Source organism: Moschus berezovskii, chromosome 3 (assembly GCF_049115385.1).
Source record: "Moschus berezovskii isolate FMDL1 chromosome 3, NW_MosBer_1.0, whole genome shotgun sequence".
Lineage (NCBI taxonomy): Eukaryota > Metazoa > Chordata > Mammalia > Artiodactyla > Moschidae > Moschus > Moschus berezovskii.
Genome location: NC_142462.1, coordinates 96,927,627 through 96,942,647, shown reverse-complemented (window position 1 = coordinate 96,942,647; position 15,021 = coordinate 96,927,627). Strand labels below are relative to the sequence as shown.

The 15,021-nt window shown below is 39.9% G+C and overlaps 2 protein-coding genes across 5 annotated transcripts in view; both read left to right on the top strand.

The window, feature by feature from the left end:
* CADPS2 (calcium dependent secretion activator 2) overlaps nucleotides 1-15,021 on the top strand; it is a 593,849-nt gene that overhangs the window by 177,896 nt on the left and 400,932 nt on the right. The gene's annotated exons all lie outside the window — the stretch shown is intronic.
* Nucleotides 1,103-2,299, top strand: RNF133 (ring finger protein 133). Its single transcript, XM_055421184.2, has one exon. It carries the CDS (start codon nucleotides 1,158-1,160, stop codon nucleotides 2,289-2,291), a length of 1,134 nt encoding a protein of 377 aa, XP_055277159.1. The 5' UTR covers nucleotides 1,103-1,157; the 3' UTR covers nucleotides 2,292-2,299.

Genomic DNA, 15,021 nt, shown 5'->3' with positions numbered 1-15,021 from the left:
TTATATTGTGCTCTTGGCCTAAGTGTAGCGAAAATATAGGCGGAACTAACGGTGTATGTGGGGTCTTCCACCAAGGATGTTTGCTGATTTAGGCAAACATTTTGTTAAAAGATTCGACGACCTTTACCGGTCACTGATGTCAGTGGTTAAGTTTAAGTGAGGACCTCAAAGTTTATCTTTCTAGAACCTATAGCTCCATTTCTGTTCAGAGTAAACTGTGCTGAACCAGTCTTGCTACATTTAATCTTTTCCCCTACACTTGTTCTCCTCTTTCCTCAAAATATTGTTAAGCAACTAACAGATGTCAAGGTCTGCAGACAAATGACATTGGTCTTTTCTGTTTTCAGTGCTCCCCAAACTGAGGGTAGTGAGGCTGTAGAAATTGAATGGGTTCCCCTGCTTTTACAAATTAAAACCAAACGGATCCAGCAAACTTCTGAGCAAGCTTTGTTAAATAAAGTTCAACATTTTACATGCTAGATTAAAAAAGTATATAGTACGGTGAAAACGTGAGTTAAAAGCAGTGTTATTCACCACTTCTACCCCATATCTGGTCATAGTGCTAATTTTTAATTAACATTCATGGTTAAAACTTGGCATTTTTTAGCAGATATTTACTTCACTGATTGTGAAGGAAAGTGTTAATTGTATGGCTTTTCTTGCATATGTATTCAGGTTTTAAAATACATGCATTATATAATTTTTCTATTTTTTAGTTTAATGTGATACCTGATAACATAGCATGTAACTCAAGGGCTGAATCTGTCCTGTAACACTGAAATTACCCATAGCAACATTCAAAGCATTCAACCAATAAATATACAGCATGCTCTAAGCTCTTACCTAATTGGCTGTGTTGTCTTTTATGTCATAATCATATCACCCAACAGTAAACAGTATCTAGAGTTACAGTAGTGAGACTGGGACTTTTTTTTTTTTTTTCAATCTGAAGTTTTCCTCTTTCTCTCTCTTTAAAAAAAAAATCCGAATCTCATAAGACTTCTTTAAGAATTTCTTAACAAAAACATGCTGGAAGACAGTGGAATTTGTTTTCACCCGGAAAGTATTTTTCATTTCAATAGTTTACATTGATCGTCAACAGATGTGGAAGCCACATCCTTTTGTTGGGTTGGTTCTTCAGTCACTTAGAGAGAGAGATGCATCTACTCAAGGTTGGCACTCAGAGAAACAATGCTGCCTCTTCCTGGCTCATGAAATTCAGCTTCCTTTGGCTGCTTAGCCAGCACTGTTGCAGAACCAGCGCTGTTTGGACTGCTTACATGAACATATCGTTTCATGTTGGGAATCGCATGTTGTCAGAGTTGGGGGAGACTGGCGTGTTTGGAAGAAGCTCCACTTTGAAGAGAGTGGCGGGAGTCATCGTGCCTCCAGAGGGAAAAACACAGAATGCCTGCAGCCCCAATACCAGTTTCAGGAAATTGAAGAACTCGCAGACATGGCTCGCCCTTGTCGAACGGGGAGGCTGTACCTTCACCCAGAAGATCAAGGTGGCGGTGGAGAATGGAGCCAGTGGAGTGATCGTCTATAACTTCCCAGGAACTGGCAATCAGGTCTTTCCCATGTCTCATCAGGTATTCGAAGACATCGTTGTGGTGATGATTGGTAACTTAAAAGGCATGGAGATTTTGCATTTAATTCAGAAGGGCGTTCACGTGACCGTCATGATCGAGGTGGGAAGAAGACACATCATCTGGATGAATCACTATTTTGTCTCTTTTGTGATCGTCACAACCGCTACGTTAATGTATTTCATCTTTTATCATATTCGAAGAATTTGGGTAGCAAGGATTCAGAACCGGAGGTGGCAGCGGTTAACAAATGATCTCAAGAAAGCCTTTGGCCAGCTTCAGGTTCGGGTCCTGAAAGAGGGGGACGAGCAAGTGAGCGGCAATGGAGATAGCTGCGTAGTTTGCTTTGAACTCTATAAGCCTAACGATACAATTCGTATTCTGACCTGTAAACATTTTTTCCACAAGAACTGCATTGATCCCTGGATCTTAGCCCATGGGACGTGCCCCATGTGCAAATGTGATATTCTTAAAGCTTTGGGGATTCAGGTGGATGTTGAAGATGGAACAGAGTCCTTGCAAGTCCTAATGTCCAACGAATTGGCTGATATCCTGTCATCCAGTGAAGAGGGCACAAATAATGAACTTCCTCCTTCAGGAAGGTCAGATAAAGTGACACACGTGGAGGAGGAGGAGCCCCTTCCTTCTCAGGACATCGGCAGATCTAATTCAGTAGCAGCGGACATCCATCCTCCACCTTGACAGCATGGCCTTCGAGGAAGTGAATTAAACCTGTTTGTGAAATCAGGTCCTAAATACTGACAAGCAGTTTGTCCAAAGTGTGATTTTCGTGTCTTTGTTGTTGTTGTTGTTGTCACTTTGGTAATTTTCTGCATTTGTCAAGTCTCAGAAAAAAGAAAAAGCCCTAGCAGGGTTTTTTGGTTTTTCCTGTTTCTCACCTTTACTAAATGTAATTTTTTTTTGTCAGTGTGTGTTGCTCCTGTGAGTATTTATGTTTATTTCTATGTGCACATGAATTTGTATTTTACTTTTTGGTCACCCCATGTGGCTTGCAAGATCTTATTTCCCTGACCAGAGATTGAACTTGGCCCACCACAGTGAAAGTACTAAGTCCTAACCTCTGGACTGCCAGGGAATTCCCAACCAAGGACAAAATTTATTCCTGAATTTTTTTGCATATATACTGGGCTTTATTTTGGTAGGAAAATTGTTAATATATTTACATGTTCCTTATAATACAGAAACTATCAATGAAATTTGAAAAACATAAATGAACTTTTATAAGCTAGGGAGAATAAAATTTATCTTTTGATATTTTTAGTACAGTATGCTAACTTGAAAGTCATTGTTCTGTGTTCTCTTCATTCTTGGTGTGAAAATTTTGCTGTATGGAATTGTACTGTTTTGACACATAATTCTGTTCAAACCATCAGTACATTTTATGTGATCTGTGTATATACAGTGATAGGAATTTTAGAGTTAAAATACCAGCACTCTTTAAGGGAATAGCAGATGTTTCAGCACCGAGTATTGCTAATCATAATTGTTACATGTTCATAATGTATAGAAAGACTTAAATAAAGAATTCCTGTGCTTAGTCACAGTGTATTTGTTTCACTTATGCCCTACCCCACTCCCTAGTTAATTTTTTGCAATTAAATAAAACAGTGTAACTATGTCATTATTTTGTAGATAAGTACTAGAATGTAGAAGTTATTATGACTTGCTGGGATTGTTAGTTTTGTTCACTCTGTATTCCCAGGATCCAGCACAATGCCTGACTCAAATATTTGAGTAAATGAATAATAATTATTTTTTAAAATAATGTAATTATTATGTGTTAATCTGTAAAACTGGACTGTTTATCTAAATCACACAAAATAATGGGAACTTAATCCTGAAAATTTTTATCCTAGATCACTTTGATAAAACAAATATTTAATTTTTAGCCCAGGCAGGATTCAGTATCACAATTTAGCATGGATAATTTTACTTAAGAGTCTTGAACTCTCCAAGGCTGACACAGGGATTTGAATTCTTGTACAACCCTAGAGAGAGCTCTATTAAGAGGAATTTTGTGAGCTGCTGTGTGCTCTCAATATCGGAATGCACAGCGAGGACGGAAGGCAGTAGTTGATTCTAACTGCAGTGCCAAGGAAGACCATTTAAAGGAAGAAGTACGCTCCTCTAAGACCAGGGAGAACTGAGACACAGAAAAAAACTAAGCAGATGACCAGGTGCTGGCAGTCCCCAGACCCGGGGTTCTCAGGTTATTATCGTTCTGTGTACTCTTGGCAAATTCATGTGGAGTGTGTGTTCCATGTTAGACCTAACACTTGAGGAATTTGTTGTTTGCTCTTCACACTGATACTGACAATTGTCCTGTCCCTCTTTCCACTACACACATTTTCTCCTTTCTCTCCCTTGCCTCCACTTTATTCATTATTGTCCATCTTAGATCTGACTTACCTTCATGTGTGAGAAATTGGCATGAATATGCTTTTATAATCAAGTATTTCTTTGTTAATGTGGACATCAAACATTGAACACAGTGTGCTTATGATCTCGATTTGAGAATTTTCAACAGATGTTCATTAGAGGATAGTTAGAGTCTGTTTGAAACAGAGAAGGAAAAGGTCCCATTAGGGAACTCGGGAGCTATGATTGCTTTAGTGCCTACCAGGTGGCAGGCAGCAGCCTGAGTTCTTTGCCTAGCTGTTTCATATGTCAGAACAAAACAACAGCTTTAATCCTTGTCTTAAGAATGCTGTAAACAGATCAATAAACCACTTTTACTCTGAGTTTAATAACCAGAACCTGGAAACAGCACTGCTGTGTCAAATGTCAGGTATTATTCATTGTAATAGTTTTTTGTACCTATTCTTTGGGCTACACCATTTTCTCTTATACCTAGTGATGCAAATGTATTTTACCATAATGGCATGGGACCATGATATGAATTATTTTGCCCCTAATACCTGTATCATATGAATTTCCCTTGCACGTCTCCTTTGTATATATTTTTGCATTTCTCTGGTAATTGATTCCCCATGTTCACCTCACTAGGTAGGGGTTTGACACTCCTTATAAAAATGACACTTGTTTGTTTATTGCGGGGATGAATTGGACTTAATGTTTACTGACATGAAAATGATTCTAAAGCACTTGACTACTGATTGAGTGAAGTACAGGTGAGTTTACCTATACAGTAAATCATAAGTGTTGCCTCATTATTAAAAGGCACAGTATGTTTATAGTATGTATCCCTGTTTCGTGGCTATAGATTTACTCTAGTCATCCTATAGAGAGATGTGGGTCAGCCATAATATTTTGCATTTCAAAGGATTTAATGAACCAGGATTTGGCATTTCTGATGGTATTTAAGCATAGTATATACATTAAAGTGTTTTCTCCTATCACACAACTCAGTGGTTTTTTAAGCAGCTCGCATGAACAAGTGGGAGAAAGGCTGAGAGTTTGAAGAAGCATTAAAGAGGAAGCCTTCACACATTGATACTGTGAAGTCCATTTAATGGCAGCTTCATGTTCCTGCTTCATCATTTACCGTGAGCAGTAGTTTCTATAGTTTAGAGTTTGTTTTTGTTTTTGTACTTCTTTTTTTTTTAATGTTTAGTGCTTAGTAATGAAAACTAAGGATTATGGGTTATTATAATTATTAATACAGAAATATGCATACCTAGTTTTCTAAACTGTAAGAATTTTGAGGGGAGAAGAGGGGTTGAGTAGTGTACTTTTAAGTTAGAGACGTGATCTGGTCCCTGGGCACGGGTGTTAGAGTTGTATGTACACTTTCCACTCTACAACATTTGTACTTTATAGTACTTCAGCGCATATTTTTTGTTGTTGTTTAGTTGCTCAATCATGTCCAACTCTTTGTGACCCAATGGACTGAGGCACACCAGCCTTCCCTGTTCTTCACCATCTCCCAGAGCTTGCTCATACCCAGTGTCCATTGAGTCAGTGATGCCATCCAACCATCTCATCCTCCGTCATCCCCTTCTCCTCCCACCTTCAATCTTTCCCAGCATCAGGGTCTTTTCTAATGAGTCAGCTCTTCGCATCAGGTAGCCAAAATATTGGAGCTTCAGCATCAGTTTTCAATGAATATTCAGGACTGATTGTCTTTAGAATTGACTGGTTTGATCTCCTTAATGTATATACTAAGCTCAAATATCATCATAACCTCACAACCAAAATGTCCTTTTTTTTTTTTTTAATAGCGACACCACAGCTTATAACATCTGTCTTTACAATTATGCTGTCATTTTTGTCAGGCCTCTAAAATGTTTTCTTTGATTTCAGCTGCTGGTAGGAACTTTTCTCCTCATTGTTGACCAGGGTAGCTGATTTGGGAATGTTCCTACATCAGTAACATTTATCTCCTAATTCAGCAGCACTATTACTGCTGCTTTGGTGGCTCAGACGGTAAAGAATCTGCCTGCAATTCAGGAGACCCAGGTTCTATCCCTGGATTGGGAATATCCACTGGAGAAGGCATTGGCTACCCACTCCAGTATTCTTGCCTGGAGAATTCCATAGAGGAGCCTGGCCAGCTACAGTCCATGAGGTCACAAAGAGTCAGATAAGACTGAGTGACTGGCACTTTCACTTTCATTGCTGCCGCATAAGTTCTGTCAGTTCTAAAAACTTCCCAACTTAACGGCGACTTCTTCAGCATTCCTTCTCTGAATCCTATTGACCTCACTTCCTACCATTTGCTCTTTGTTCTCATCCCAAGCAGAGTTGCCCCTAACCATCCTTTCCCATCCCATCTTCTCCAGCTTCAGCCTAGAACCAGTTGTAAGACATTTCAGTCTTATTCTGTGTACCAAGTGCTACCAAATTCCTTGTTTTCCACACTTTTTTTCTATAGTATCATTTGCCTACCCTGGGTTGTCTCTATTGATATCCACCAGATCTTTACTTCTGTTTAAAAATACTTACATTAATCTCAGCTATTTCTTTTCCTCCATAGACCAGTACTTCTTAGCCTTGGGTACACATCAGAACCTCCTGGAGAGTTTTTAAAATGCTCAGTACCCTGACTGTACCCAAGACCTCTGGGATAGGGCCCAGGTACTGGGTACCCAGGTGTTTCCAATGTGCAGACAAGTTTGAGAACCACTGCCAAAAATAAGGCTGTTCCAAAAGGCCTTTATGTTAGTTGGGTTCCCAATTTCATCCTCTGATTGCTTCAGATTTACTTATTGTCATTTTCCTGAAAATACGTAGATAAACATCTAAAATATCAAGTTATAAAGGGTTACATTTCATGGAGAGAAATTGATAAAGATTTATGGGAGTATGGAGGAGTGGATTTCAGCTAGAGAAGCAAGGAACTCTTAAATAAGGAAATAACATTTGAAATGGAACTGCTCAATGGGGAAAAGGGCATTGTCATGGACGAAACAGTGAACAACAGTGTATTTTAAAGAAGTTTGAGTGTCATGTAGAATTTTGGTTAAGGAAAATGAAGAATGGGAATTTTGGAGGTGGTTACAATAACCCAGGAGTTGATAAGGTGAATATATGAACAAAAACAGTAAGTGAATTGGGTGAGATGAATCAAAGGTGGGTCATGTCCCAGATAATATTCTTTGATTTTATTTGCTGATGGGAATTTTCTACTTCATTGCTGACTGACCAAAGTAGCAGTGATTTCAAAACTTACCTTTACCCGTAATTTTCATTTACAGTTTAGCAACACAGATTGAATGCAGAAGAGAAAGGGGGTGGGCTAGAAGCAGTTGAGGAGAAGTGAAGAGTTAAGGATAACTCCTTGGTTTCTGACCTGGGCCGATAGGAGGTGATGATATCATTCACTGAGATAGAAAATACAGTTAGACGAAGCAAGTTTAGGGTAGAAGGCGAGTTCCAATTTTTAGTATGCTCAATTTGAGGAACCCAAAGAACTTACAGGTGCTTTGCTACATGGCTGAAAGTATAGGTCTGTGCTAATTAAGGTAAAATACAGCAAAAGACATGATATATGCTAAGTGCTTAATTGTAGTAATTTATTCATGAGATAATTCACCTGTTGTTTACTTTCACATTAATTGTAATTTACTATTAAATGAAATTTAATGTTACTAATTTGAACCCATATCTCCATTTGCAAAGTTGTAATAATAGGACTTTTTCTCTAAAAAAATGCAAGGCAGCCTGAGTAAAGCTGATGATTGTCAAAATGATGATGAGGGTGGTAGTGATAACAAGAGCTACAGTACAATTACCATTATATAAGCTTCACAGGTAGGACCCCACTAATCCTAACAGTAATTCTGAGGAAGGTGTTATCAATACCCCCATTCTTTAGATGAGGAGACTGAGGCCCAGCCAGGCTAAGTAACTTGCCGAAAGTTAAACAGTATGTGGCAGAGCCTGTATTTGAACTCAGTCTGGTTCCACAGCTCCTGATCTTTACCACTACACTACAGGTAGCTTGAAAAGCTAGTTTTTAAGTAATGGAGAACATGTTTGCTGCTGCTGCTAAGTCGCTTCAGTCGTGTCCGACTCTGCAGTCCCACAGACTGCAGCCCACCAGGCTCTCACGTTCCTGGGATTCTCCAGGCAAGAACACTGGAGTGGGTTGCCATTTCCTTCTCCAATGCGTGAAAGTGAAGTCGCTCAGTCGTGTCCAACTCCTAGTGACTCCATGCACTGCAGTCTACTAGGCTCCTCTATCCATGGGATTTTCCAGACAAGAGTACTGGAGTGGGGTGACATTGCCTTCTATGGGAGAACATGTTTCAGTTCAGTCGCTCAGTTGTGTCTGACTCTTTGTGACCCCCTGAATCACAGCATGCCAGGCCTCCCTGTCCAACACCAACTCCCAGAGTTCACTCAAACTCATGTCCATTAAGTCGGTGATGCCATCCAGCCATCTCATTCTCTGTCGTCCCCGTCTCCCCCTGCCCCCAATCCCTCCCAGCAGCAGACTCTTTTCCAGTGAGTCAACTTGTCGCATGAGGTGGCCAAAGTATTGGAGTTTCAGCTTTAGCATCAGTCCGGTGAGTCTAATGTTGAGGATTTAAAGGATTGGGCCTTAGAAGAAAAATACTAACTATAGGCTCTGAAAGTGCTAACAGAAGGGGGTTAAAGTAGTAACTCATGAGATCTCAGTGTAATTAGGAAAGAGGTGTGTGGGTAGACGAGGGTGTGGGAAGGATTGAGTGAAAAAGGAAAATTAAGCTCTATCAATGGCCACTCCCAATTAGAGGTACTGATGCTGAAAACTAGTCATTCCCTCATGTAAAAACTTTAGTCAGAGGGGTTTTCCATACCCTTCCTTTCCTCTGAAGTTGGAAGGGGGCAAAAAAGAAATTTTTTATAATTATCCTAATAACATCAGTTTGTTTTAGAAGTTCAGGCCTCGAAAGCACACTTGCCCTGTTGAAAAGAACATCATGCTTTTCCATCTGATGACCTGCACACTCATATCCTTGCCCCAGGGCAGAACATTTCGGAACAGTGGTCCTCAGACCAGCAGCATGAGTTTTACCTGAACTCATATTGTTGTTGGAACTACACAGTCTCAGGCCCCACTGCAGACCTAAACTCTGGGGGACCCAGAATCTATTTTAGCAAGTCTTCTATTTGATTCTGATGGACATTCAAGTTTAAGAACCTCTCCTGTCTCAGAGGGTCAGTTCATTCTCGGAAACGGATGCATCACACAGTTGTAATCAGATAGAAATAACGTAAATGAAAATAATTGTAAAATTTAAAACCCTGCACAAATAAGAGTTGTTAAATTTTCCAAGACACACATTTAGGTGCATTTCAGGTGCCACTGCTCTCAGATTTTATGCATAGCTTGTGCATTAATGCTTGCTCCTTTCCTCTTCCAGTTCTGGTTTCTTTACCACCACTATCACATTGCCAAGAGAGTTGTAAGGAAATGAATAGATAGTAGATAGCTCATGAATTTCACAATAGAAGGTTAGGAAAAAACTGAGAAGCTGAAACAGCTTGGGCAGTCCATGCACTGAACTAGGCAGCCCACACTGGAAAGGATAGTGTTTCACACCACCTATTCACTAAATCCTGGACTTGCCTGGTGGCTCAGACGGTAAAAGTGTCTGCCTGCAATGTGGAAGACCAGGGATTAATCCCTGGGTTGGGAAGATCCCCCTGGAGAAGGAAATGGCAACCCACTCCAGTAAACTTGCCTGGAAAATTCCATGGACAGACGGAGGAACTCACTTTTCACTTTCTTTCATTCACTAAAGTTCTGAAAATAACATACGAAAACAGTGGGCTATACATGGAATTGAGAAGAGAAACATAAATTCTTAGGTTTGGGACCACAAAACCAGCTTCACAAACACTGGAGGGAGAGTCAGTGTCTTCAGAATTGTAGCTGAAAGTAAGTGCAAGTTGAGTCATTGAGCATCTGAGCAGTTCATCTCAAGGTGTTTGGCCTTTCCTGGTGCTTTAATGGACCTCCCTGGTGACTCAGACAGTAAAGAATGTCCCTGCAATGCAGGAGACCAGGGTGCAATCCCTGGGTCAGGAAGGGAATGGCTACCCACTGAAGTACTCTTGCCTGGAGAATTCCTTGGACAGAGAAGCCTGATGGGGCTTCAGTCCACTGGTTTGCAAAGAGTCGGAAAGGACTGAATGACTAACACACAACACGCTGCGTTAATAGAAGCATTGCTTCTGTAACTAGAATTGCTGTCCTTTTCACATTAATAGATTTTACTCATATGGCATATTCATTGGTGAAGCATTTCATGCATGCACTCATTAAATATTGATTTGCCCTGGAAGCACAGGGGCGAGTAAACCCAGTGCCCTCAGAGCTTTCTTTCTACTGAAAAGAAATTATAATAAATATAATTCATTGAATAGTTGTAAGTGCTGTGTAGGAAAACAAAACAGGATGGAATTGTCAGAGGCAGAGTTGGCAGTTTTAAATAGACGAGGTTTTGTCAAGAAGATGAATTCTTGGGCAGAGGGCTGAAAGGAACAAGGGTCCCATGCTAGAACAGAGTAAAAGTGGAGTGTGTGCCAGGAGAGCCCCTGTCACCTGAGTGTTTAACCTGGAAGGCTGAAGACAGTGCTGCTGATGCTGCTAAGTCGCTTCAGTCGTGTCTGACTCTGTGCGACCCCATAGACGGCAGCCCACCAAGCTCCCCTGTCCCTGGGATTCTCCAGGCAAGAACACTGGAGTGGGTTGCCATTTCCTTCTCCAATGCATGAAAGTGAAAAGTGAAAGTGAAGACACTCAGTCGTGTCCGACTCTTAGCGACCCCATGGCCTGCAGCCTACTAGCTGCTGTTAAATCCTGAAGAGTGGCCTTGGGGAGAATTTAGATCGTCTCTGCTATCACAGAGGTAAGAAGTAGGTAAGAAAGTGACAGCTACCTGTGGAAACAAAGGACTTTCCGGTAGTTGGTCCTGTTCATAGACAGGTGAGCTTCCCAGGTGGTACTAGTGGTAAAGCACCTGCCTGCCAATGCAGGAGACACGAGACATGGGTTTGATCCCTGGGTTGGGAAGATCCCCTGGAGGAGGAAATGGCAACCCACTCCGTATTCTTGCCTGGAGAATTCCATGGACAGAGGAGCCTGGCGGGCTAAAGACCATGGGGTCTCACAGAGTGACACAACTGAATTGGCTTAGCAAGCATGCACACACAGTTTGTTGTCCCCCCATGAACTGAGGGTTTCTCTTCCCTAAAGGAGTTTGGTGGTTTGGATGTCGTTTTAATGATGGTGGCCACGGTGGTGAGAAAATTCAAGCTCTGAAAGGGTGATTGGATTTATACCTTTGAAGTCTTGCGCAATCCTGAAAATAACATTCTGAGATTAAAAAAATATATATCGTTATTCCACCCATAGTTGCCATCTGGTGGAAAAACAAATAATTACACAGTACAAACTGCAAAACTCATCCAACACGTTTTTATTAACAGTCGTTACCTGCCAGGGAGATATGGTTCAAAAGGTGTGGAGTTCATTTTTCTTTGACTTAAAGAATGTTCGCTTTTAAGATTGATTTACTTGCCAGAAATTCTTTCTTAGTTTTGGAACTTCGTCTGCTTGTAGTCTCTTGGCTCATCAAGAGTAAATGACTTTCAGTCCTCAAGATTCATGTTTTCTTAGCTGCCGTCTGAAAGGGCAGTAGCTTATTATCCAGTGCACTGATAGTCTTGTGGAAAATATAATTTGATTCTTAGAAATATCTTCTCCCAATTTCTTTGGCAACATCTTCTCAGAAAACTTTCTTGATGATGTATCTTCAGCAAAGGACTCATATTATTTTCAATCCATTGTGGATTATTTTGTTAAAACATAAGATCATGTATTACTAACTGTGAAATATATAATGAAAATAATTTGAGTCAATGGAGAAGACAGTTATGTGAAAGAAAAACTGATTCTTGAGATTTGACAGAAAACAGCAAAATTCTGTAAAGCAATTATCCTTCAATAAAATATAAATTAATTTTAAAAATATTATTTGTGAAAACAGGGCAGGAAGTAAATTTCAGAACAAAAGAGATTGTTTGCTGTTGATTTTAACTTATGGTTTCTTCACATTTGATAATAGGATTGGTTAAATCAGTAATTTTCAAACCGCTACAGACTTTCTTCAGTTTTTCTGTATGTTTGCACATTTTCGTAACTTGATGTTGGTATAAAATAGGATACAGGAATGTCAGGGCAATTTCTCATCGCTGCAAGTTTCTAAAGACAAACTCTCTACTTCTTGAGGAACAGGTAACGATTCGGGTGCTGGCATAGGTCCACAGATTCACAGTTTGCATAACTGATTAAGATCATATTTTACTGTATTATTTCATTAAATACTCAAAAAACTGTGTGACAAAAAGTGATGTTTGTTCCTATTCCACCAGTGAGGAAGCTGACCCAGGACGACTGAGTCTGTCAGCTTGTGTCACACCGTGGACACTCAGGTCTGATTTCCTTCTGGGTTTTGGTACATTCTTTCATGGCCAAGAGCAGTGCAGCAGACGTGAGGGTGAGATAAGAAGCACTCCGCAAAATTGGAATATCGCAAACCTGGAAACCACATTTTCTTCCATACAATGAAAATAAATGATTTTAAGGATTTACTGAATATTAGATACTAAGACTGTGAAGCATTACACATTTTAAAAATTTATTTTCTATATCATTATAATAAGGGGAAAAAAAAAATCCCCAAACAAGCAAACCTCTCCGTAATATAGGCAGAATAAAGCAGCTCAACCTGTGAACTTACTGTTGTTGTTGAGTTGCTCAGTCAGGTCCAACCCATTGTGACCCCATGGACTGCAGCACTCCAGGCTTCCCTGTCTTTCCTTATCTCCTGGAGTTTGCTCAAACACATGTCCATCGAGTCGGTGATGCCATCTAACCATCTCTTCTTCTGTCATCCTCTTCTCCTCCTGCTTTCAATCTTTCCCAACATCAGGGTCTTTTCCAGCGAGTCAGTTCTTTGCATTAGGTGGCCAAAGTATTGGAGCTTCAGAATTAGTCCTTCCAATGAATATTCAGGACTGATATCCTTTAGGATTGAGTGATTGGATCTCCTTGTTGTCCAAGGGACTCTCAAGAGTTTTCTCTAGCTCTACAATTCAAAAGTGTCAGCTTTCAGTGCTCAACCTTCTTTAAGGAGCTTTCAAAGTTTTCTTTAATTTTCTATAATGCTGTGAAACATTGAATGATACAAGGGAAGAGTGAGGGAATGGGTTGGAAAGTGGGAGGGTGATGCCTTTCTTTCACTGTGTATATGCATATAGAAATTGACCTTTTTTGCCCTTAAGATTTTCAGTCTGTACAGATCAGAAGCCCAGCTAGTAGTCAGTCATCATGTTTCTCTGTTTTTATTTGTGCTTGGATTGAGTGACTTGGTAGACTTCCTTTTCTGCTCTGTAGTTACAGGGTTAAGGAGATTTTCTTCATCAGCCTAGGGAGATTTAAACTAATCACTGAGCTGGAAAATACTTATAAAGGAATACTAAAGGATCTGCTATTAGCTGATATTAGAAGAAAAAAACTTTATAAAAATTTGTAATATTGATGATGGGAATAGCATACATATTTTTTCCAAAAAAAAGTTTTTTTATACTTTTCAAATCACATTTAAGTTCATCTGAATGTAAAGTCATCTCAATTCCTACTGCAGACAAAGTGAGAAGCCTTTGGTAGTTTAAGGGGTTTAGATCTGCCTTAAGGGCTTTAGAGTTGATATAAAGAATTTAGATAAGTTATAAGGCAGGATCTTTTGAGAGCATCTGCTTCCTAGTTTATAAAGGTCTAGCATATCACTTACCTATATGTATATATTTTAAATTTGATGTCAGTTTTAAGTTACAATTTCTTAACATTTGTGAAGGGAATGGGATTGGTTAAAGCAGTGATTTCTAAACCTTGAAAATTAATGGATCAGAAAAGAAGAAAGGAAAAACCACCAAGGTCAATTATTTTTTGCCAAGAAAGGTCATGAACCACTACAAAACAAACAAAACTAACCCACCACCTACTGTTAACAGCATTGTATTACAGAGAAATGACTTGTATCTACGATTTCTACAAATAATATATGGAATAAATTTAGCTTTATTAAAATTTCTTTCAGTGTTCATTTCTTTACATTGAATCAGTGAAAACTTCATCCCACACTGGTCAAAACACCACCATTTGGATTTAATAACTTTGGAAAATCCATTAGGACTACAGGGACCTCATTATTTTCTTCAAAATTTGCCTATCAAATGATACCATACCACACAGAGGATTTTTAAAGGTGCGGTTCTAAAGAAGTTCTTAGTCTAAGCAGGAGAGAGATATAATGATGCTGTACTGAATTTGCTCACCGGAGGACAGGTATGTTTCCTACCTTCAGAGAGAATGGACAGTGCTAAGAAGGCCCAGCCACTCCAGTACTCTTGTCTGGAAAATCCCATGGGCAGAGGAGGCTGGTAGGTCTCGAAGGGGTCGCAAAGAGTCAGACACGACTTCACTTTCACTTTTCACTTTCATGCATTGGAGAAGGAAATGACAACCCACTCCAGTGTTCTTGCCTGGAGAATCCCAGGGGCAGGGGAGCCTGGTGGGCTGCCATCTATGGGGTCACACCGAGTCGGACACTACTGAAGCGACTTAGCAGCAGCAGCGAGAAGGCCCAGAAAGAACATGTGGCATAAACTGTAGACAGCATCACAGAGGAGGGAAGAATGACAAGAGTGTATTCTGCCTGATTCTCTTCATTCTGTCCGCTCCTTACTTTCTCCCCTTCAGCTTAATGAGCCATAAGTTAATAGATCATCACATTTGATTGCATGGTCTAGGCTTAAATTTTCACTCCTCTGCAGTTTGGCTGTGTGACCTCAGACAAGTGTCTACCTCTCTGTGCTTTAGTGTCTTACCTTTAAAATAGATACCACCACTTTCTTTATGTTTCAAGGTTAATATATATAAAGCCTCTAGAATAAA

Excerpts from the sequence above, each read along its gene's own strand:
- RNF133 (XM_055421184.2), top strand. The coding sequence starts at position 1,158 with ATGCATCTACTCAAGGTTGGCACTCAGAGAAACAATGCTGCCTCTTCC.